Below are 25680 nucleotides of genomic sequence, written 5' to 3'. Positions count from 1 at the left end.
TCGTTATTTAACGTCAACTGCCACCTGCCACACCATACAGCAATCTTTCCTAAATCACTTTGCAACTGATACTGGTCTTCGGATGACCTTACTAGACGGTAAATTACAGCATCATCTGCGAACAACCTAAGAGAGCTGCTCAGATTGTCACCCAGGTAATTTATATACATCAGGAACAGCAGAGGTCCCAGGACGCTTCCCTGGGGAACACCTGATATCACTTCAGTTTTACTCGATGATTTGCCGTCTATTACTACGAACTGCGACCTTTCTGACAGGAAATCACGAATCCAGTCGCACAACTGAGACGATACCCCATAGGCCCGCCGCTTGATTAGAAGTCGCTTGTGAGGAACGGTGTCAATGATTCTCGCAGTACATTCTTGAAGCATTGCGGAACATCTTGTTTAATAGCGAGGGCAAATAGGTAGATACGGTCACGTAGCAACAATGCCACTGTCGCGGGGCGACGGGTGGGCGGCGACGCGCGCGACCAGTGAGCCACCTGGCGGCTGTCAGCGGCGCGGCGCGGGCCGTGGCGGCTGGCGGCGGCGGCAGTGCGCGGCCAGCAGCCATGGCGGCCTGCAGCAGCGACCGCGCCGCGCCGCCCGCCGCCCGCCGCCTCCGCCCCCGCCACGACCCCCGAGTCCGTCGCGGGCGGCCCTAGCCGTGCGCGAGTGTCGCGACCGCGAAGGGGGCACGCGTCGGCCGCCGGAGCCGCCGCCCTGGCCGCCGCCGGCATGGACGACCGGCCGCCCCCGCCGCCGCCCCCGACGACGCTAGTGCTAGTGCCGACAGTGCCAGTGCCGCCCCCGACCTGCCCCCCGCCTCGCCGCCGCCTCCGGGCCCTCCGCCACCGCCTCCGGCCGAGCGGCTGTCGCCGCCGTCGGCGCTGCTACGTCCCCCGCCGCCTCGCCCCCGCCGCCACTTCTTCTTCTTCTTCTTCGCCTCGCCCCTGTTCTTCTTGTTCTTCTGCTACTTCCCTGCGTCGCTGATTGGTGGTGAGTCGCCGCCGGGCTGCAAGCCCCAGCCGCAGCCGTGCCCTGCCCTGCCGTGCTGCCCGCCCGCGGAGCGACAAGTGTCCGGCGTGGCCCGCGGCTGCAACATGTGGCGCCCGGACTCTGCGGAGGCGGCGCGTCGGGCCGCCCAGCTGCTCAGCTGTCGGCCGCGCGCGTCACTTCGCTCCGCTCCGCTCCTCCCTCTGTTCGACTCTAATCGATTGTCGCTCAATCGCCGCCGCGCCCTGCGGCGCCGACGTGATTCGCAATCCCCGCGAGTGTAGCGACACGTGTACGATCGCTGACCCGCTAATGCTAGCCCCTCGGCGCTGTGCCCTGCAGAGGAACAATATTCCGATGAGCGTAAACGAATTTTTTTGCCGCCGACATACATCGACTCTAACAGTTACGTGAATCTGTGCTGCAGGAGCTCTGAAGATTTTGAATACCATTACGTCGCCAGTGTAGAGAAATATCGTTGGAAAGCGCCCTGGATTTTTTGCAAGTGTTTCATTCCCGCTCTATGTCAGGAATAAACTTTACCCAAAGCTAGAAAGGGGCAAATAAAAATGCCTTTCTCTTATTTGTGTCAAGTGCCTCAGCTGTGACACTGCTAGTTGTTGCAAACAAGGGAAACTCCACTTTTCCTACAGCCTCAATTTTTTGTTATAAGAAAACTACGGCTAGCCACCATTGTTTTGAGGTTTCGAACTGCAGTTGATCGTGCACCCAAGGCATTGATTGAATAGCCCTATACTACACTTCGTTAGCTCTGCGACATGCCTTTCTCGTGCGCCAAACTGAAGACTCATGTAAAGCATCCAGTATAGAGCTGTGAAATCTACGGACACAGGTGCTCTGTTTCGCGTTTCTGGTGCCATGTGTTTAACGCTCTTACATTTTTCGGGAAATAAATTATTGGTCGTACGTACTCGTTTTCCATGACGTACGTACTAGTGCCATCGTATATGAGTCTTATCTAAAGGTGATTATATCTCGAACTGTGCATACGTTAACTGGAAGCATTCACCCACACTATCGAATTTCTGTAGCACTTGTTTCGTAAATATATGCTCATACAGTCACATGAACAATCCCTACGATATTAACTGTTTATTACACCTTATCTCAATATTAATCAACACATCACACTCTTTCTCGTATGGCGACCGTAATTAGACGTTTTTGTTCTTACCAATGAAAAGTAACTTTTCCTTTTTTGGTGTGTTCAGATTTGCATTCGCACACAGCAACAGTCTTTGCTGTTACTAATAAGTAAACATATAAAAAGGAAGCAGGTTAGTACAGTAGTAAATTTTCAGTCCCAGCTCAGTATGAAAACATACAACTCCAAACATAACACACGTGACAATTTCGGTTTTATGTTGGCCACATACACAGTACGCTGTACTCTACCCGTACCTATTCCTACTCCATTTTGTGATCGGGTGACTATAAGACTGTGTGTTCCCTTCTACAGCGGTCGCAACGCAACCGCTAAACCACGTGTTGTTGTTAAACTCGTTGCAGATAGTGAATCCTTCAGAATCTTCGCACCCAAACTGCTTTGGAACAAGTAACGTAGTCCCCATGGAGACTGAGTGAGTAGCTGAATACGTTCTTTTATTCTCTTCTATTTTTGCGACACAAACACGTCAACACTTCACGATGCCGTTAGTGGTTTCTGTCAGCCATCAACCATCTTCAGACTAAAGAAAGGTACATTCTACAGACGGTTTGTACACCTACATTTACATTTACGTCTATACTCCGCGAATCATTGTGAAGTGCAGGGCAGTAGATACTTCGCACTGTATCAGTTCACAGGGTTTCTCCCCATTGTTTGCATCTATAGAGCGCTGGAATAACGATGACCACTGGCTGGTCTAAACAGTTTGCTACGTTTTGAAATGCTTTTGCGATTCTTTACATTTCGAAACCATATAACCGAGTCGTAAAAATATAAAACCCAAGGTTTTTTTGGATAAATGCTGGTAGAACGGTACAGCTAACATCGACACTTGAACCCTTCCAAAAACTTAATTCTAGAAGTCTGCCCGAACAGCGCAGTTCCTTGTCGTACTGCTCAGTGTCATTTTGACTCACTAGGTGCAACGAAAACCTGCGATCCAAAGGTACTTGATCATGCAACATCTCAGTACGTAGTTTACAGTACACTCACTAGAAAAGAGAGTGAAAAACTAAGTACCTGATTAAGTTCTCATCTACTGCTAGGAACGTCTGTACAGAAAAGAAGAAGCGTGCCGCAAATAAAATGTTCAACTTATTTAAATGTAAATACAGATGACTAGTCTGTTTTGCCATACCTCCATGAAGTAGTTTTCGAGCTATTTCAGTCTCGTATACAGATCGAGAACGCAGAAGATGATCGTGGCAAGGCTGGAAGACTAGTTTCTGTAAATAGACCAATAGTTCAAAAGTGAGTGGTTGCAGTTATCCCTATTTAGTTCAGCTAAAAGAACCAAAGTAACCCCACACTTAAGGAATAAGACTAGGGAAGCAGATGCAGGATTCCACCATACACGTTCTAGGCAAGGTCTTAGTGGAGATGGTTTCCCACAGCCTTCCTTAGACCTGTTATGACTTCCATCTATCTCTTGTGGGTAACTGTGATGACTACTTGTACGGTGTAGTGTTAAGTTTGTGTTGCTAGCCGGCACTTTTCTCTAAAAGTACGAACGAAGCCGCCGAGTTTAACAACCCCGTCAGGCGAACGGATCGCCGTCAACAATATCTTACGCGCTCACTTCACGAGACACTCCGGAGAGGTTTGAAATTTAATCTAGATCATTGGTGCAAAGACTGGTGATCATGATCTTAGCGCCACCACTTCTCCTCCGCTTGTAGGAACAATACTGGTAGAGAATATTTTCCAGCACTAGGACGCGAACCGGCTGAACCCCGAGTCGAACGCCACCGCACAGGCGTGCGTTAGAAACCTCGGTTACGCAGGCGGGTATATTCATTTAATGCACGATCAGGTATTCAAAAATACCCATAATGGGTAATTTTACTCTCTCTACTTAGATATGAAAATTTAAGGGATATTACCCTACTGTTTTAGTTCTGATGGAAGTCTAGTGAAAAGAAAACTTGCTAAATTGAGCACGCCTTTCTGTACAATGTTTTAGAAAGTGTCATTCAAGCACAAATTGTTTTCCCCACCTCGTGTCCAGTGAATTAATGTTGTACTTTCTTATGAATTAGTACTGAATATTGTCAACAATGTGTTCCATGATATGTACAGGGTTGACAGGAATCTGTGCGGCGGCGTACATGAAGCGCGTCAACTGACATCTCCGATTTTCCTGACCCGCTTTTCTTGGCTGAGAATATATTTGATGAGTGCAGAGAATTGCCACAAAATATACCTTAGAATACAATATCACTACTATTTACATAGAGGTTATAAATAGTTAAGTCAGAAACTGAGGTCACTGCTGTGTTTCCCGCACTTTAGAACCGTTGAAAACACACTGAGCATAAATCTGTGAGGACAGCATCGTACTGATACAGAAAAAATCCCATGTCCAGAAACAGTTTTCTTGTACGAATGAAGGTGGAATGGCTACTCTTACGCCGTCATCTGAAAAATTCGGAACACATGGTATGGAATCGATACAGATAATGTATTTCTCAGTTGTCCAAGTGATTACGAAATGTATCACTTCGAGTCACTTTTCTGTAAAGATGGAGGCTCAAACAGAAGTGCATTAGCCCATCGAACAGTGTTTGCAAGTGACGTATAAGTGTCCGCATAGAACACTGTGAGGTGACCAGTAAAAAAAAAAAAAAAAAAAAAAAAAAAAAAAAAAAAAAAAAGAAAAGGACGACTATTACTGTCTCTTCTGATGTAGCTTCCACATCTGGTTCGACAAAAATAAAGTTTCACTGAATTCAATACAAACTTTCGTGTGATTCTAAGACATATGGCCATCTTTCACCTTTCCTTCCACATCTGATTTATTGAAATCAAAATGCCGCTGAAATCGTCACGAACCTTTATAAAATTCTACAATACATCATTCTCAACTTTATACAAGTGGATTAATAAAACTGCTGTCGAGATGTTAACTGTTTTCAAGTAGTGCTCTTGAAACTTACACTGGCAGTGCAGCTCTTTCCCTTGACATCTTTGGAAATATGCGAGATGTTTAATAACAACACCTGCAGTCAGACCACCTGTGTATTGTATTACACTATTGATGTCTGACCTTGTGAGTCCACATTCAGCTGTAATTCGTTTTTTACGCTATTGCTCTTGCTCTTGACTGAGATAAATTCGTGAAAAATAGCGTTCCAAAGTAGGTGGACAGTCAACAAAGAAAATCAAAAGTCGTTATAGTGAAAGCTTTGCAGATTAATTGAACAACACGGTCAGTAGCATCTTAATCTGTGGACATATTCTATACAGACAACCCACATATATGTATCTTAACTAAACGAAAAAAAATCATGATTATTGAGCCCTTCAGGTGTGTGAATGCAATTGGTGGTTATTTCAATTTACTGGGAGGTCCGTTTCCAATAATTTAGAGATAATCATTTTGATTAATTCTGCGCTACTAGGTTCAGATTTACAGACATTTTTAGACACAATTATTATACAGTACATAACATAGAAAACAAAATCCACATACAGTGTACGTTTAAAACTTTACGTAGAAAACGTCATGATCTTTCTTGTTGCTACACTGTCGCTCTACATGTGTGAGAAATCTATAATTTTTTTTTATAGCAGAATGTTTAACATGTGAAACTGTAGCAGCTTGTGGGAAACCTTTCATTTTTGTATCGTATTGCAATGGTATGAAATCCAGTGTTAGGCCAGAAAACTAGCAATTATCGGCGGATATGATATAACCTATCATTGCGTATAAACTCAATCTTATAATCTGACACAAATTATTCTTTAAATTTCGTTAGAGAAAACGTATCATCGTGTACAAAATTTCTTATTTTGAAATATATATTTGTTTGCTTGTTTATGTCCTAAAGATAAACTTTAGCTGAAGTTAGGTTCGATACAAAATTTAACTGTACAGAATTAATGAGAGCAGATTTCATTAACTGGCTATTGGCAGGTCATTTGTCATGATTTAATATTCTATTACACTCATTGAAAACAATATTCTAGTAATAATCTTAAAACTGCCTTCTTTAGATCTAAATCAGGAGTTTCACCAGAAATCGTAACAACAACGAATGTATGTAAAGTGAAATTGCTGCCGTTGAGTTGTCAGGGTACAGACTTTTGCATTACAAAGTAGAAGCCAAAGTAACTTATCACAAGTGAAATGAATGTTCGCTAAACATTTTTGGTACTATTTCCTCATGAAAAGAAAAGTTCGTCCGTCGAGTATTGTAGCGCTTGTTTTCCTTTTTTTTTGTTTTTTTTTTCTTTAAAGACAGAATACTCTCTCTAGTGACTAAAAAGGTTATTTCCTAAAAGATTCATGAAACGTTTTGTAGCCTTATTCCCAGTTTCTATAGGAGTTAGTAATTTTAATATGTACTTCAGTTTCAGTTAAGAAATATGGAATTCTAAAATAATTGCAAAACAGTTTAAATAGATCTTCAGAAATTATTCTGCTTTGTCTGGTGCAACATTTTCGTGTATTTTAAGGATTCATTTTTTAAAAACTAGTCTTAAAAATCCGGGCATCAGGTATAAAGGCGTCGAAAATTGTAAAATAAGTTAATAAATAAATAAACAACTCTTTCGTTCACTGTTTTAAACTTAATTCTCATTTCATTTGTAACCATATGTTTTCAGAATAATATTTACTTTTGATACCTTTTAGTCGAACAATAACAGATAAAAAACACAATGAGGCACACAGACACATAAACACATAAAAACAGTTTAATTCTTGTAAAATTGAAGTATTAGGGTGAATAAACATACTTGCCTTTTTACAATAAATATATTAAAAACCTCTCGAAGCTTAATATTTTCAAAGTGCAGTTAACCTTTAAAATTATTAAAATAATTAGTGTATACGACTCCTTGGTCCACAGCAGCTACACTTTTGAAGGATGAGGCTGCTAAGACAGCCACTACAAACATATTCAGAACGATTAAATACTGGGTGTATCATAATTAATGGCGTAAACGCATGCAGTTGAAAGAACACGATAATAGAAGGAAAAAAGTATTAGAAAACATAGGACCGAAAATGATCCGTTATCGAGATTATTTCGACTTTTCTTAATGCTGTATAGTACGGTTACGTTTTCCTAACACGGATGATGTTTTCGCAGAATCAAGTTAGTGGTGGACTCTTAACTAGATTCTGAGTGAACGTCATCCGTATTAGGGAAAATTAACAATACTGTACAACATTATGACAAGTTATTTAAGATACTTTGGCAGATGTTCTGGTGTTATGAATACACACGACAGTATTTACATAAGTAAACTCGTAATTAAAGGAGTTGTTCAATGTGTCGTCCTTGCACTCGGGTTCAGTCCTGTACCCGTCGCCACAGTAAGTTTAGAATCCTTTCGAACATACCTGAGTCATTTACAAATTCTTGACAAGCATTGAAATGTCTCTCCTCCAATCCTGCAGCCCTGTTAACCAGTGGTGCTTACACTACACGTTTAAGAAAGAAGAAAAAAGGACGATTGGTTTTCACGGCCCGTCAACATCGAGGTCATTAGAAAAGGAGAACAAGCTCGGATTGCGTTAAGGATGGGGAAGCCTGGAGCATTTTAGGGAAATCACAGAAAACCTGCCGGCCGGAGCGGCCGTGCGGTTCTAGGCGCTACAGTCTGGAACCGAGCGCCCGCTACGATCGCAGGTTCGAATCCTGCCTCGGGCATGGATGTGTGTGATGTCCTTAGGTTAGTTAGGTTTAATTAGTTCTAAGTTGTAGGCGACTGATGACCTCAGAAGTTAAGTCGCATAGTGCTCAGAGCCATTTGAACCATTTGAACAGAAAACCTAATTCTGGATGGCTGGACGAGGGTCTGAACCGTCATCCTTCCGAGTGCAAGTCCAGTTTGCTAAACAATGTGCCACCTCGCTCGGTTACACCTTTAAGGTGGCCCCAAACTCAGAAATCCTTGGAGTTCACATAAGGTGATTTTGGAGACCACGGTACGGGTCCTCCTCGCCCAATCCACCTTAGGCCATAACAGCGAGTTAGATATCGTCTCGTCACAGCAGCAAAATGTCAGTGCTCCATAATGCTTCTCCCACATCGTCGGGCGTTGCTCTAAGGGAACAAATTCAAGTAATCCTGCAAGATGATGCCGCAGAAACCAAAGGTAATTTGAGTTTGTTTCGTAATATGTACGACACAGTAAGGCGACCTAACTACACATTCAGCGAGAAACATTGCTAATGTGGGGACTCATGCACAGCATGTTGGTTGCAAACTAGGTGACGCCAAACGTGAGAACTGTGGCAATTAAACACACCATGACGAGTGAAGTCTGCTTCTTCTGCCAAGAAAATGTTATTGTCAAACGTAGGGTTACCTACTGATTATTGCATCGACTGACAGAACAGTAGTCTAGAACCAAAGTTCACCTAGGTAAGACAATGAATTCTTAGGTGGTGGTACGTGTACACTGCATTGCAATGCTTTATTCTCCAGACACTGCTGTGGCTCACTCCAGCACCTTGTGTGACATATCTCGTCGTCGAGATTCAAAGAGGGTTCGACTGTTTCCAGCACCACATCTTTCATCACAGGTGTAATTCGTGCTGTTACCGCAGCACGTGCAAATCTCCCAGTCTCTCGGACGTGTTTATGCGTCCTTGTAAACATTTGACCCTCGGGGCGCCTTCGGCCAGAGTATGCTTCTTGATACAAGCGTGCAGCCTCTCGTGAATTGCAGTTAGTCCTGTCGTATTCATTCTGTTTACAGGTCCACGTCTCGAAAATATAATCAAAGACCAGATCACGGCCCGTCATAAGCTGTTTAACAATATCAAGTCAGTAGTAGCTGGTAACCGCAAAAAATTATTTATCTCGCGAACGATTCGTTTGCGGACCTATGTTTACTGAGACTTTTTTGCTTCTAGTATCGTGTAGTTTCAACTGTATGTGTTTAGGCCATTAATTCTGATACACCTCGCATATCTAAGTGCAATTTTCGATTAGTCATAGAAGAAAATGTGACGAATTTAATGATGCACGGCAGTAATTTTTAGGGTTTATGGGTATGCCACCGACTTTTTTCTGAGATAGAATTATATTATTTTATGGCACTGTCTGTACAGTACGGTTACAAACAAGATTGAAAACTGGTAAAATACTGCAAGAGGTTCCACAAACGTCTCGTCCACTGTACCAAAAGTGAGCAGACACGAAACTCAGCTAAGGTTCGAAAGTTGACTGTTACATGAAGGGTTCAAAAGGTTCTCTTTCAGCACTGGTAGCTGCCACAATGCAATCAGATACCGCACGACGAATTTCATCGGTACTTATCGCAGCTCAGGTCCGTCTTATAAGCCATCTTGTCTTCGAAGCCGTCGTGCATCATTGTAACCAACGTCTTATGACTTTCCACACAGACGAAAGTACGCAGGTAATAAATCTGGTGAGGCTGCAGGCCGTTTTATGTTTCCAGAGCGACCTATCCGACTATCTCCAAATGTTCAGTCACGAATGTCTGTGCGTAATTGGCGAATAACCCGTCAGATTGGCGCAACATGGGTTAGTTGATGTCCAGTGGCATATCTTCCAGCAACTGTATATCTGTTACGAACGGTAGATGACTAAGACTATTTAGAGTCCATCAATAAAAGAGGGACCAAGACGCGATTCCTGAAAATCCCGCATCCACCAGTTTACAAACTAATTTTGTTACTTATTTACCGCTCTCAGCTCAGCTTGCATGTATTTTCAACTGACCAGTAGTCCATATTGCGAAAATTTATGTTCCCAAGATCTGGAAACGATGCTTTATCTATAAACAATACCTTGCATGGAAACGACGTATCACTTTGCAGTTTTCATCACAACTCAGTAGAATTGTACCCGATTTTGAAAGCCATTGCCATGAAACTGTCGACGGAGCAAAACGTGGAACAACTGAGATGAAACACAGTATTCGCTGAAAACTCCGATGACTGATCCCTCCCGCACATTCGAGCTTTCTCATGGTGACGTTTAAATTTTGCGATGCTATTGTTTGTTAATATGTTTACTGAGTGTCTCTCATCATTTACTGCTCCTTTTTGTTGAGATATTTTATTCCTAACGCATCCGGATTTTTTTTAAATTCTTTTTATTTAATGTTTGCAAAGACAGATCGTCAGAGCTTGACGGGATCAGGATACCTTCCAGTAAACATTAGCCACAAACGAAAACTGAATCCACTTTCTCGACTGTTGTGCCTGTTGTGAAAGTCTCAATACAGGGGAGTGGACAAAAATATGGAAACACCAAAACCACTATACATTACCATGCCTGACACGGTATAGGAAACCTGCTCACGTTCAAAACAGTTTCTAGTAGTCTCGGAATGGGTACAGATCCTATAAGGCTTTCAAGGGAATCTTATAGCATTCTTCTTGCAAAACACCGCAATTCCAGGTGACGAGTCCGTAGCTCGTGGTCGTGCGGTAGCGTTCTCGCTTCCCACGCCCGGGTCCCCAGGTTCGATTCCCAGCGGGGTCAGGGATTTTCTCTGCCTCGTGATGACTGGGTGTTGTGTGATGTCCTTAGGTTAGTTAGGTTTAAGTAGTTCTAAGTTCTAGGGGACTGATGACCATAGATGTTAAGTCCCATAGTGCTCAGAGCCATTTGAACCATTTTTTGAACCAGGTGACAATGATGCAAATGAATAGCGATGACGCCTTATTATCTCCAAACTAGACCTCAAACATTTATTTAGATTTGGTGAGTGTGGTGGCAAGGGAGATACGAAAATTCATGCTCGTGCTCACGAAACCATTCCTGGATGATGTGTGCTGTGTGAACAGAGCCCCGTGATGTTGTAACCCAGGATCTCACTTGGCGAAGAAACATTGTCTCACGGGATAAACTTAATCAACCAGAATAGTCACAGAATCCCTGGCAGGAATGTGACCTTGCGGAGTAACCGTGGAGCCAATGGAATACCTCGATGTGGCTGCCGAAATGGTTACCGAAATCCTGTAGTGTTTCACACTTCGAACGCTGATTTACGGTGTTGTTTTCTTGTTACTGATTAAGTGAGGATATTCACGGTACACTCGTGAAATGGTCGTACGGGATAATCCCCCTTCACAGTTATCTCTGAGATGCTGTGTCTCATCGCTCGTTCGCCGACTATAACACCACGTTCAAACCCACTTAAATCATGTTAACCTGCCATTGTAGCAGCAGTAACCAAACTAACAAGTGCGCCAGGCACTTGTCTTACGTAGGCGTTGCCAACCGCAGCACCGTATTCTGCCTATTTACATATCTCTGTACTTGAATACCTATACCAGTTTCTTTGGCGCTTCTGTTTATATAAATATATACCAGACGCATTTATAAATATGTAATTATCTGATCTTTCGGATATGTCCGAAAGGACTTATACCATACCTATACAAATGTAAAGCATTCTATCACTCGCGATCAAGGCAGTAAAACATTTTTATAAAAGTTTATTGGTACCGAAAGTGGTATGTCGGTGATGTCCTCTTCAAAAACCCTTTCCATTTCCACAGTTAAATACTGGAGTTACTTTTAATAACAAAAAAAAGTTTGTCTCATAATGTGGCTGCTGTAAAGATTAAAAACTACTTGCGTATGTCAGAGAATTCGTCGCATTGGGCAGCATTGGGTAGCCTGTTTCAACTTTCTTCTCCGTATATACTTGTGCTCATTTTGTTGTACATAAACATAGCCTCATTATTACGCGCTAATTCGTCATGATCAAGTTCCAGGAAGCATAATAATAGTGAAGAATTTTCAGGTCTAAAGTGAGTTTTGAGGGAGTTATGCGTTACGAATGGTGTTGAATCGAGATGCGTTATTCGGCGATATACTGGAACCCGCTAGCGATAAAGCGACGAATATTGGCATACAGACAAACGCTCCCAAAACACGCAACCACAGAAACAATGTTCGAAGCCCAAACCTCTTTATACCTTAATCTCCTTGCTCCCTGCAACTGATTAGAGAACTATCTAATTGTGGACTGGAAGCAGGTCTTCACACAGCGTCAGCTAGTAGCTCGCAGAGAGTAATGATGAAAGTTCGTCTTCGCAGTACCTGTTAATTCTTATCGTTAATGAAAATTTTCATTTTTTAACTGGAATGCGATTTGTTGATTGTTTTGGCATTAGGTAACCTACACTGCTGTCGTGTATTTCGTGTGGAAGTAAATTATAGGGGGACTGATTTTAATCAATAACTGATAACAGGATTCGGTCGTTAGCTACTACGTATTCGGCTTCGTAAAGCGGCGTATCCCTTGAATATTGATTTGTTCTCCTCACACGGTTTTATGCGTGCCTCCTGCTGCATCCAGCAGAGTAAACTTTTGCTGTATAAGAGTGCCTCGTCAGGCCAGGGTCCCATAAGTCACTCATCGATATTCCCAGCGAAAGCCGGACACAGGGCACAGCACCTGAGTGTCTCTACTGCATTCCGTCAATGGAATTAATTAGTGCGCCACCGGCGCGCAGCGGCTGTTAATTTTGCATGATAAAAGCCGCATCATCAAAATTCGCCAGTGTGGCTAATTTTGGGTACCGTTGTGGGCCCCCAGTGTCACGGCCGATAATCTTCGTACCTCGCCAGTGTTTTGTCACGGAAATGACCAGTATATTACAACGTGCACCAACCCTGTAAATATAGCGGATTTTGGTACTTAGGAAAATTACTGATTCATGGCGAGAAAGTTGACCTGGATAAAAGGAGAAGCAGACCCCAAAATCTTCTAGCTGTTTACCCACGAAAACGTGTTTTTCTTCAGTGGCATATTCTGTGACAGAATACATAACTTATGTACTGAAGTCATCAGTGAGGGTGTTAGAGTTTCCCAAAAGGATAGCAAGGGAACGAATCGTGAATCTCCGTCAAGGTAGGATTTCCCCAAAATGCATTTATCAAGAAACTACTTCACTTTATTGCTGCCATATCTACAACAGATATAACTCTACTACATTCCAAAGCTGAATTTTTTAAATAAAGTGACATTTCTTTCAGTTGTTAGTGTTTTATTTTACACTTACGATTTCGGCATTTCGCCATTTTCAAACGTCTACGAAGAATAATACAACGTAGTGAGAACAATGTAAAGTGATAGTAAAACTAAGCAATACAAATTTTGAAAATTTGTTGACGTTCGTACACTTACAATATTTGCATCTAAATCTACATCTACATGGATACACTGCAAATTACATTTAAGTGTCTGGTAGATGGTTTATCGAACCACCTTCACAATAATTATCTATTATTACAATCTCGTACAGTGCGCGGAAAAAACGAACACCTATATCTTTCCGTGTAAGCTCTTTTTTTTTCATTATTTTGTTATGGTGGTCGCTTCTCCGTATATTGGTCGGCGTCAACAAAATATTTTCGCATTCGGAAGAGAAAGTTGGTGATTGAAATTTCGTGAGAATATTCCGCCGCAAGGAAAATCGTCTTTCTTTTAATGATGTCCACACCAAATCCCGTATCGTTTCAGTGACACTCCCTCCCCTATTTCGCGATAAAATAGATGTGTTACATTTTCTTAGTGTCCTGCGAACAAGACGCATTCTTTGGTTAGCCGTCGCCACATTTTCTATGTGTTCCTTCCAATTCAAGTTGCTCGTAACTGTAATTCCTAGGTATTTAGATGAAATTACGGCCTTTAGATTTGATCGATTTACCGTTTAACCGAAGTTTAAAGGATTTCTTTTAGCACTTATATGAATGACCTACACTTTTCGTTATTTAGGGTCAACTGCCAATTGTCGCACCATGCAGATATCTTTTCTAAATCGTTTTGTAATCTGTTTTGATCTTATCATGACTTTACTAGTCGATAAACGACAGCGTCAAATGCAAACAACCTAAGATGGATGCTCAGATTGTTTCCAAAATCCTTTATATAGATTAGGAACAGTAAAGGGCCTATAACACTATCTTCTGATATATAGATTTAGGTTAGGCGTAGATAACAATGTACGTTCAAATGGTTCAAATGGCTCTGAGCACTATGGGACTTAACTTCTGAGGTTATCAGTCCCCTAGAACTTAGAAATAGTTAAACCTAACTAACCTAAGGACATCACACACATCCATGCCCGAGGCAGGATTCGAACCTGCGACCGTAGCGGTCTCGCGGCTCCAGACTGTAGCGCCTAGAATCGCTCGGCCACCCTGGCCGGCCAATGTACGTAATATGAACATCAAAGAACAGCTAGTCAACGATATTAGTCCGTAATTTATTTTATTTTATATATGACGGCAGAATGAACAATAGCTCCAGAATGAATATTAACTCTGCAGCGGGGTGCTTCCTGGCAGATTAAAGCTGTGTGCGGGGCAGGGACTCGAACCTGGGATCTTTTGCTTTCGCGGACAACTGCTCTAACGAAGAATAGTTTCATTAAGTTCTCACCGTAGTAATATCTTGGTCTTCATACCTGTGAGATTCTTTGAGTACCACTCACACGCTTCGTGACTGAAGCTCGAGTAACACGCCTGCTCGAGCAGCCCAGCTTTGCACCCGGGCGAGTCCTGTTTTGAGCCGTGGTGTGAACCAGCCGAATCGTGACCTTTGGCGTGGCATATTTTTCTCTTCTCGCTGTTCGCGTGACATCTAGGTCTGCCCCATCGATCGCCGCGGTCCGCTCGTCAGCAATTTGCCTCGCCCAAGGCGTCAGCTGCTGACTCCGCCCGCAGCGGCCCTCTCCACTGACAACACGTTCCTTTCCATTTCTCCTAGTTTCGTTACTTGTGGGCTATTACCAACTGTACACGGTAATTAGTAATGGGCTTTCGTTCGTCTAAGAGTAGATTTGTTAATAATACTTCTCGTATTCTGAGGTGAAGCTACTGTAGTACACTTAAAAAACGTGCTATTGGCCCCGACAAGGAGGTTTCTTTAGTGTAGTTCCATCGATTATTTCATTTCTACGTTGTTTTATTACTCTCTTATGTTTTTTGTGTATGTAGTGTACAAACACAATAACGAGGCTACTTGCCATAGTTTGTGGTGGATCACCGCAGAAACTCAGTCTGCCCAGGTCATTCAACAACCTGAGGTTATGAAACAGGACCGACATTCTTCATTGTGTCTCACTGACAATATTATAAAGGTTTAAAACAGCTTATACTCATCGCTTAAATGTATATTCGTATTCAATAGCTGAGAGGCTTTTGAACTAGTAATAAAGAATGGGACATGGCTGGCAGAGAGACGCTGTTCAGCCATCCAAGCAGAGGCGATTTTTTCCCTCGCATATATGGAAGACATCGGTATAAACTGTGTGCATGTGGGAACGTAAACGGATCACTTTCAAAAGAGGGCGTTCCTGTGAAAAAATACATGATTTGAGCGTCTGGCATGTTTTTATTGTCTTAACTGTCATGAGGCAGATGAGCCGAGACACACTGCGCATGAGGGGGATCACATCTTTCTATAGTTCATAGTCAGAACAAGATCTTACTGCCACCGCTTTCATCATCCTCCGTCTTTCGTCTGATTTATGGGTACACATTTTTGTGGCCTTGTCTCTACGAATCTTCTACACTAAACTATTCGCGTTAATCTCTTTGGCATATCACAGTCTTCGGCTGCTAATAGCTTATTTCGTTATACTCCTGCTTTTAGCGCCAAGTTGATTCGTTCCTGCCGAACATCCCCCCCCCCCTGCCCCCTACACTGTACGTCCTTCGCCACTTATTCGTTTTGGTACCTATCTATGTCGTGTGTTTTACGTGTACGCTCAATTTTTGAATTCTGCGATAGACGCTTCCAGTTTTTGTGATTCCCACGATGGTCGCCCTTTCGTCCATTATGTACGTCCCTGATTTCAAAATCTGATACTGCACACTTATTTCCCCAGTGAACCCTTTCTCCACCGATGACAGTCTGTACCTAGTAGCTGCCTTGCTTCGAAATAGTGTGCAGTTTTGTTTCGGATGTAGGAGAATTCTTTCCCTTCCTCTACTACTGAATCTTCCCCAGTTTTGAAGCTAGGCAAGCCTCTAATTGTTTTGTAGTACAGTTGATCACAATTACATTACTTTTGTTTCCCCTCAATTAATTTCTGTGATACTGCATACAGTTACCGTTATTATGTATCAAGACAAAGGAATACATATGTTGTATCAAAATTAATATCGAAAATTGATAGGGGTGGAAGTACACGATAATGAGAGCGAACACTTTCCAGTAAAGATGGATATGCAAGTGAGAAGATATCTTCGAGTTAGTACAAACGTATCTGAAATATAAGTTTCTCTACTAATTCCAAACTAACTGGGATCCAGATTCACCCATTTCATAACGTAGCAAAAGGTACAACACCACTTCAGAACGTAATATGTTACCGTCTATTGTAGACTCGTACCTGCTAAAGATTGGATAAGGGTTGTCCTTGAATTTGAATGCTACATAACACTCGTGTCCGTCGTGAACTACGAATTCTGTCAAACAGCATCGAATCATATCTTAAATCTTCGCAAGACTGTAGAATAAGTTGATCGAGTTCATCAGCAATGTTAATGGGAGCGCTGTACATGTTACTTTTGCCGGATCACCTCGTAGATCTTGACAGGGCTGTACCGTCCGCTGCTCGAATTCTTCAGCCTTATCAGTCAAATGCTGTACATTTTACTTTTGTCGGACCATGTCGTAAATCTTGTCAAGACTGTACAATTCAGCAGGAGAGCTGTACCCTTCAGTCTTGAAATTATCGCACAAATAAAGACCCTGGCGACTGAGGTGAAATGATCTTGGCGGCAAAGATACAGGCACTACTCGACCATCCCATCTTTGACCTTATCAGCGTGTTAAATGTAGTTTAAAGTCGGCATCAAAATATACAGTTGCCCCACGACGCAATGATGCATGCATCAGAAACCCCTACAGTGGGTCATGGGTGAAACTCAATCCATTTAGACGAGACTGAATGCAAAAGTTCACATTTCAAATACATTTTCACTGACTAGGATAGTTCTCATATTGACAAAAGTGACGGCTCGTTTACAGACACATGTTTACTGGAAGGATTTTGCGTTTTTCATAATACACTTTGATAAAGTTCAGTTTTCACTGCTAGTTATGATACACGCTGAATTGATCACTATTTCTCTTTATTCGGTGGATATACCTCTAGATCAGTGGAAATTATGAGACCAGATGTAGGACATGGAACAAGAAAAGGTTTCTTTCCAATTTCAGGTGATGTTACTCAATAAACCACGGAATAATGCAGATAGAGAGGTAAAAATTGACACACATGCTTGGAATGACATGGGGTTTTATTAGAACCACCCCATATTGCCAGACTCGCGAAAGATCTCTTGCGCGCGTCGTTTGGTGATGATCGTGTGCTCAGCCACCACTTTCGTCATGCTTGGCCTCCCAGGTCCCCAGACCTCAGTCCGTGCGTTCATTGGCTTTGGGGTTACCTGAAGTCGCAAGTGTATTGTGACCGACCGACATCTCTAGGGATGCTGAAAGACAACATCCAACGCCAATGCCTCACCATAACTCCGGACATGCTTTACAGTGCTGTCCACAACATTATCCCTCGACTACATCTATTGTTGAGGAATGAAGATGGACATATTGAGCATTTCCTGTAAATAACATCATCTTTGGTTTGTCTTACTCTGTTATGCTAATTATTGCTATTCTGATCAGATGAAGCGCCATCTGTCAGACATTTTTTGAACTTTAGTATTTTTTTGGTTCTAATAAAACCCCATGTCATTCCAAGTATGAGTGTCGATTTGTACCTCTCTATCTACATTATTCAGTGATTTATTCAGTTTTCAAATTTATACTGACTTTTAGATCACCCGGTACAGGAAGGTATGCAGAGTAACGACACTTACCACAGGGGTTAATAGTTTTAGCGCTACAATAACGTACAGAAGTTTAATAAGCTGAAGAAGCATCATTTACACGACTGACGAACACACACATCCATCAAATAGCTGCGCACGGCAGTGTTTAAAGTGGAACTGGCACATACAACTAATCATAAACACGACAGACGCCGGACTGAGATTCATTGGAATAATTCTTACGAAATGTGATCCACATACGAAGGAAGTAAATTACAGCCTTCAGATTCGAGTGATAGTTCAATTTTACTCCATAGCCTGGGACATTTGGCAGAAAGGATTGATGAATGAAATAGGAATGATCTGCGTTTCTTCATGGCTTTTATAGTAAGCTCGGAAGTGTCAAGCAATTGTTCATCATATTTCAGTGGTAGACGCAGCAAGAGAGGCAATGTTTACCGCGATGTAGGTTACTGTTAAAATTTTAGAGCGTACGTTACAAGCAGAAGCAACCAAAACATCTTGAACGTATAGCAGTTTATATGGAAGTTTCCAAACAGTTGCTATCCTGGGCCTACGATCAACTGGAACTAAAGGGACCGATCAAAAAGTTTCTGTTCGAAGGCCGCAGAGTCCAGAATCGGTATGTCAAACAGACAAAATCGCCGTTAGTATTGACGTATCATCCATCCGACGAACCAAGTTGAAGATACCCGTTTGGTAAAACACCGTGTACAGCTGTGAGAAGAGGTCTGTAATTGTCTGCTGCGCATTTTTCGACAGGAACCCTCGAGTCTTTCAAAGGAACCGAAAGGATGATAATCGCATATGGAGAAATCAGACTATAGAGAGGATGCTCGAATGTCTCCCACCTGAACTGGACTAACTTCTGTGTTACGACATTTCCGATAAGAAGACGTCCGTTATCATGAGACAGCAGCACCCTTTGTCGCAGTGGATTTCGACAGACATGCCAATCCGTATACATTCTTCATTTTCCGATGGATGTCTACCTTTGGTTGTCCTTCGGCAGCCACGAACAGAATAACAGCGCACTGGGGCTGTTTGGAAGCATTTGATAATAGCGTCGCCACAGTTTACGTTTCCGCATTTACCGTACTAATATCTTGCCTACATGACGGTGGTTATATGCCCCCACAGGAGTCTCACTACGTTGTGCATACGCTGTAGTAATGTCCTCACACAAAAACTTTTTGATCGCTCGTTACTGAAAGTGGGAGTTGACGGTAGAACACACAGAACTCCATACACAGTTTCAGGAGGCCTGTGGTGGGCAGATGCAGATGTATATACAGATGTGGATGTCAAATGGAGTTATACATACATTGTTTCATGGCCAGTACGTTCTCATCACGCATCATGGCATTTTGAATACCTCGCAACAATAAAATGGCAGAATTCTTTCTTTTGTTTATCTGCTCGATAACTGCTGACACGTAAATGAAAAATAGGAACTTTATTTTTTCGGGGTTATCATCACCCAGCTATTAGTGTGTTTATAAGTCATGTATGCTTTTGTTTTACTTTTCTTTAGACTCTATTGCAGTGGAGAACTAGTGACGTTGTAGAGTGTAAGAATGCCTTTCTCTCAGTTGGTCGAAAAATTTCGTATTCGTAACACTTTCGCTTTTATCGGATCGCACACTAAATTTTCGCGTCCAAGTGACAGAGGCGACACGCATTTAACCGGATTGTTTTCAGGCCTCGCAGTGAAGCTGCGCGGCTTAATTGGCGGCACGATTCTGTTTGGTGCCCCCACGGGCCCTCCGCCCCCACCCCGCCCCTCCCCAGAACGACTCCCCGGCGAGAAGGAGGAGGGAAAAACAGTGTGCCGCAGCGTCCCCGTGCATTACGGATTAATGCGGGATAACCCGGCAACCAAATTACTTTGCGCCCATTACTGCGCACCACCGACGCATTTTATTTCGTCCCGCAGCGTTAATTACCGCGTGATTTACATCGCGAGAACACTCGTTCCGCCCACTCCATTTCGGGATTACGCGCCGTCATTTGTGATGGACCGCCGTGAGAACTTAGTCAGATCGGCTCTTCCTGCAGCCTGAGGTGATCGAACGGCACCGAGCTTTTTCATTCTGTGCAACTGGAAACAAGACACAGCGTTTGTCGAAAGTTGGGCTTAGTTATCAACAGGTGGAGAGTTTTTATGGAGTAGTGAAAAAGAATCGATGTGGCTGACAGAGTTATTGATCAACCGTGTAAACCAGTGGTTGTCAAACTTTATAGCTCAAGGACCAGTACTAAATTGTGAGGTGGCATCTCGTGTCACATTTGTTCTTATTATTAATTGGTAGCTTACATACAGTGAGGTGACCAAAGTCGTGCGATTGGGATATGCACAGATACAGATGGCAGTAGTATCACGTACACAAGGTATAAAAGTGAGAGCATTGGCAGAGCTGTTATTTATATTCAGGTGATTCTTGTGAAAAGGTTTCCGAGGCCGCACGACGAGAATTAATAGACATTGAACGCGTAGTGATAGTTGGAGTTAGACGCAAGGGACATTTTGTTTCGGAAATCGTAAAGGGAATTCAGTATTCTGTGATACACAGCGTCAGGAGTGTGCCGAGAATGCCAAATTTCAGTTATTACCTCTCAACACGGAAATCGCTAAGGCTGACGACTCTGTCAGATGAGTCCCGATTTCATTTGGTAAGAGCTAATAGTAGGTTTCGAGTATGGTGAAGACCGAAGCTATCGAGCCAAGTTGCCAACAAGGCACTGTGCAATCTGGTAGTGGCGCCATAAATTGACTTCATGTCCCACCACCAACCCCTGCCCCCCAAAAAACAGTAACCGCGAAAATCAATGTGGGCCGTACGATGAACTTATCCGTTGGGACAGTGCGGCGAAATTTGGCTTTAATGCGCTATGGCGACGCTTAAGCCCTTGCTAAAGCACCGACATCGCCTACAGCGCGTCTCCTTGGGTTGTAGTTAAGTATAACATTTGGCTTGCATTCAAAAGGTATTGACATAATCAGTCAATCTTAGACAGAATAAGAAGAGAAGTAATCTCGGGGAGTGGACAGGGGAGATCTGCTCCAGATTATAGGGCTTTCATGCTGTCCCAGCTGGACTATGGGTGCACAGTATATGGATTATTGAGGCCTTGTTATTTGAAGACCATATCGGTTGGACTGTGGATGAGTGGAAAACAGTGGCTCTGTCAGATGAGTCCCGATTTCATTTGGTAAGAGCTATCGGTAGGGTTCGAGTATGGTGAAGACCGAAGCTATCGAGCCAAGTTCCCAACAAGGCACTGTGCAATCTGGTAGTGGCGCCATAAATTGACTTCATGTCCCACCACCAACCTCTGCCCCCCAAAATACATGCAATTTTTATAGATGACAATGCGTCACGTCACCATGCCACGACTGTTCGCGGTTGGCTTTTGAAGAACATTCTAGACAGTTCGAGTGAATGACCTGGTCACACGGATCGCCCAACATGGATCTCATCGAACGTTTATGGGACATAACCGAGACGTTCTATGGTGCACAAAATCCTGCACCGGCAGCACTTCCGTAATTACTGACGCCTAGAGAGGTTCAGTACTTGGCAAGAGGACTTCCGATTTGTTGAATCCAACAAAAACGGCTGCGTTTGCAGTGGTGCCGTAACCGGGACGCATGGGCTGCTCATGAACAGCTTCGCACTATGTTCCGTGATGGACTGCTGTTCTGCACTACCCCAGACGACCATTGTCAGTAAGTATTGCGGCGACCCAGAGGGAGGTCCCCTTCCTCCAATGTTTCCGAAAGGCACAGCGGTGTTAATACTGGCGTCTTGAGACGGCGAGCCATCGGATATAATTTCAGACCGCAGCTGGTAATACCTCAAGAAACTAAAGGTCCTACAGTACGTCACAGATATCCTACGTCTTCATGTGTTACCTGTAATATTACAGTATTGTGGTGTCATTTTTCAGTATATAAAGTAAAGGGAGAGGGTGACATATAGGTAGATTTGCCAAAATCTTTATTAGCGTTCTCAGTAACATGGTAAGTTCTATATGCGATGACGTCACGGTCCACAAAGCTCTCCAGGCCGGATACACTTGGAACTCCTGAACCACCTCGTACAATAGCGACGGTTAACCATCCATTGCCATGTGTGAAGGAATCATTGATGTCGATGCTGAAGTTGAGTCTACATCCACAAAAGACTGCTGGTCCATCCAGTAGTGAATGTGCTGCGACAGACTTTATAGTATTCTTTTTCTTATCTGCAGCAGACGTTGTCATTTCAACGTCTTCAATAGTTTTATATATTGTCTGTCTTGAACGTCGACGATATCTTCTGTAATAAGGCATCGTTCAATTTTTAGCGTTATCCCGGACGGGCGCACTAGGTGCGCCACCGTCCGGGCTAGCATTGAACGCTGCCACGATGCCTTATTACAGAAGATATCGTCGACGTTCAAGACAGACAATATATAAAACTACTGAAGACGTTGAAATGACAACGTCTGCTGCAGATAAGAAAAAGAATACTATAAAGTCTGTCGCAGCACATTCACTACTGGATGGACCAGCAGTCTTTTGTGGATGTAGACTCAACTTCAGCATCGACATCAATGATTCCTTCACACATTTTTAGCGTTATCCCGGACGGGCGCACTAGTCACTCTAGGTGCGCCACCGTCCGGGCTAGGGGGCCGAGCCCCCTAGAACCCCGGTCCAATGCTGTTGCTATATCATGCAGTTGCTGTATACATGAGTGTTGTGTCAATCACCATTTGCTTGGCATTAATTAGTGTGCTTTTTATTCAATTCGTGGTTCAAATGGCTCTGAGCACTATGGGACTTAACATCTGAGATCATCAGTCCCCTAGAACTTAGAACTACTTAAACCTAACTAACCTAAAGACATCACACACATCCATGGCCGAGGCAGGATTCGAACCTGCGACCGTAGCGGTCGCGCGGTTCCAGACTAGAATCCCTCGGCCACACCGGCCGGCTCATGACGGAGTTAATTGTGTCCCAGTGCCATTATGGAAGATATCAAAAACTAGTTACAATAGTTGTGTGCCGGTTGCTTTACGACAGGGTGTAGCTGCATTATGAAGTCGATTTTATATTCAATTAAGGGGAGATGGAAGGCAATTTTATCCCTATTCTGCCAGTGCTATTTTACCCTTTGAATAGGTACACTTTTCAAAAGAAATGTAGCTATAATACAATGAAATTTTTACTGCATGTATATGTATAACATATATGCCTAAATTTACAAGTAAAATGAACATAATACCTCTTATGGTTTTGAAGAAAAAGTATTTATTCTTTCACTAGTAAAATTTAACTGTTTTTGTAGATTAATTATTATAAAATCGTTTCTGATTGTCTGGTGGTTCTCAATTTACTTGTAATAACTTATTACCATCTTCAGTTCAAAGTGACCACATTTCATGCTTCTAACCCCATTAGTTTATCAAATAATGGTACTTGAAAGTAAAAAAAATGTAGTTTTCAGAAATATCCATTTATAGTTTAATATTGCAGTTCTAGTATAGTTATTGATGAGAATTACTTACCATTAATATTTTCCTGCATCATACTGAGCATCATCTGAATCATACTGATCTTCTTTTCATCTCTTGGTCCCTCTTCTTTTCTGTCTAGCTTCTTTCGTGGATTTTAAATTAGCGATATCTGCTTTGCGGATTCCCTCTTTATCTATTTGCAAGAACGAGTTTGCAGTATTTCACTAGATTTTATGCCCAATAATTGCAGAACATCCAGTTTTCTAATTACACCATCACTGAAGCAAAAAATAGCATCATAAACACCAAATTTTAGGGTTGTAAGCTGAACAAATTCAGTTTTCTGTAACCAGTTCCAAATGACAGAATTCACACAATCATTTAAATTTTGGGTTTTCCCATGAAGACATTTCTTGAACAAGGTATCTGTACGAAGGTCTCTAAATACGGGTTTAATTTCATTCATTACTGATGCAGGCAAAGAATGATTGTGGTCATATCTGGCACTTTTCCTGTACTTGCACCAAGTGTCAGGATCATTCGGGCAAGGACCGTGCGTCAGGAAAACCATCATATCTCGCGAAAAAATTGTCCTATTTATATAAAGCAAAACCTGTTTCGTGCAGGAAAGACCAGGCATTTCAAATATGCTAAAATCTAAAAAACGATTTTTTGAAGCCCACTTGCTTTCCGTCTCCCCTAAGTAACGTTACACACCCTCTCAACTCTTGAAGGTTCGTGGTGCCATTTTTGAATGGGACAATGCTCATCCACATACGGCACGTATGTCTATGGTCTTCATGGCGGAATCAACTGTGTCCCAATTCCATAATAGCCGGCCACTGTGGCCGAGTGGTACTAGGCGCTTCAGTCCAGAACCGCGCTGCTGCTACGGTCGCAGGTTCCAATCCTGCCTCGGACATGGATGTGCGTGATGTCGTTAGGTTAGTTAGGCTTAAGTAGTTCTAAGTCTAGGGGCCTGATGATGGTTCAAATGGTTCTAAGCCACTATGGGACTTAACAGCTGATGTTATCAGTCCCCTAAACTTAGAACTACTTAAACCTAAGTAACCTATGGACTTCACACACATCCATGCCCGAGGCAGGATTCGAACCTGCGACGGTAGCAGCCGCTTGGTTCCGGACTGAAGTGCCTAGAACCGCACTGCCACCGTTGCCGGCGGGGACTGATGACCTCAGATGTTAAGTCCCATAGTGTTTAGAGGCACCTGAACCATTTTTTGAATGGTATTATGGAAGACGTCAGGAACCAGTTACAACAGTTGTGGCCGAGTGGCCTCGCGGCAGGATATAGCTGCACTATAGACTCGTCTATATTATCACTTAAATAATCATTCATACTCTCCCAACCCGTGAAGTTTCATTTCGTCTCTTCCTCCCATTCTTGGTGCTTCACTGTTTTCGTCAGGCAGTGTATTTGTAAATCAACTGTTGAAACTTACATAGTCTATCAATAATGATTTCAGTGGCGGCCGTAAAATAGAGGGAACTAAATCACAGTAGATCATTGGGCAGACGGCGCAATGCCGTCTTCTACGTATTGTCATGTGGTCCTTTGATGACTGGGAGTGCTCGTACGAGGGCCAGAGAGGCATGCGACGCAGTTGTAGAGAAGGGAGCAGAGAAAGACGTCGAGATCAACAGAAGGACGTGTGGGGCTCCGAGTGAGTGCGTGCCGAGCCGGGCCGCGCTGAGGGCTCAACTGTTGTGGTGTGTGTTTGGGGGGGGGGGGGGGAGGGAGTGGGGTGGGTGCCGCGGCCAGCCAGTGTTAGGCACGGCGCCGCGTATCGACGGCAGCGGCAGCGGCAGCGGCAGGGGCGGCGGAAGAGCCCGCGCGGCGCAACCCGCCCCGCCTTAGTGCGGCGCTGCCCCAGCGAGCACTGACCCCCGCCACGGCCAGCGCGCTGCCCCGGTAGCAGAGTCGGTGTAAGAAGCTCCCTGTGCGGTTTGCGCGGCTACCTAGCACATCTACCTCGATCAGTCGTGTAACTGCGTTTTGTATTCTTCTCTACGGCCACGCTTCACTGTTGTCGCAGTCATAGTAGCAGACTATTGTTTTCGTTTGCAGCATTTGGCGCTTTTCTCATGTACATATACATCCACATCTACGTGATTACTCTGTAGTTCACAATTAAGTGCCTGGCAGAGGATCTTT

At 43.3% G+C, this 25680-nt stretch overlaps 1 protein-coding gene across 1 annotated transcript; it reads left to right on the top strand.

The window, feature by feature from the left end:
• The first annotated feature begins 450 nt into the window (after positions 1 to 450).
• On the top strand, positions 451 to 25441 carry LOC126156356 (neural Wiskott-Aldrich syndrome protein-like). Its single transcript, XM_049916304.1, has 4 exons — positions 451 to 496; positions 592 to 876; positions 19698 to 19829; positions 25323 to 25441. Exons 1-4 carry the CDS (start codon positions 451 to 453, stop codon positions 25439 to 25441), a joined length of 582 nt encoding a protein of 193 aa, XP_049772261.1.
• The last annotated feature ends 239 nt before the right edge of the window (positions 25442 to 25680 follow it).

Source organism: Schistocerca cancellata, chromosome 2, assembly GCF_023864275.1.
Source record: "Schistocerca cancellata isolate TAMUIC-IGC-003103 chromosome 2, iqSchCanc2.1, whole genome shotgun sequence".
In the NCBI taxonomy this organism is placed as follows: domain Eukaryota; kingdom Metazoa; phylum Arthropoda; class Insecta; order Orthoptera; family Acrididae; genus Schistocerca; species Schistocerca cancellata.
The sequence above is the reverse complement of the archived record's forward strand: the minus strand, read 5'-3'. Positions and strand labels throughout refer to the sequence as shown.

What these genes read in the sequence shown, in the direction of transcription:
- LOC126156356 (XM_049916304.1), top strand. Translation starts at nt 451, where the DNA reads ATGCCACTGTCGCGGGGCGACGGGTGGGCGGCGACGCGCGCGACCA. An exon ending in GGCGGCGACGCGCGCGACCA is followed by an intron (nt 497 to 591) that starts GTGAGCCACCTG and finishes GGCCTGCAGCAG; the next exon opens with CGACCGCGCCGCGCCGCCCG. An exon ending in CCGCCTCCGGCCGAGCGGCT is followed by an intron (nt 877 to 19,697) that starts GTCGCCGCCGTC and finishes GATTGTTTTCAG; the next exon opens with GCCTCGCAGTGAAGCTGCGC.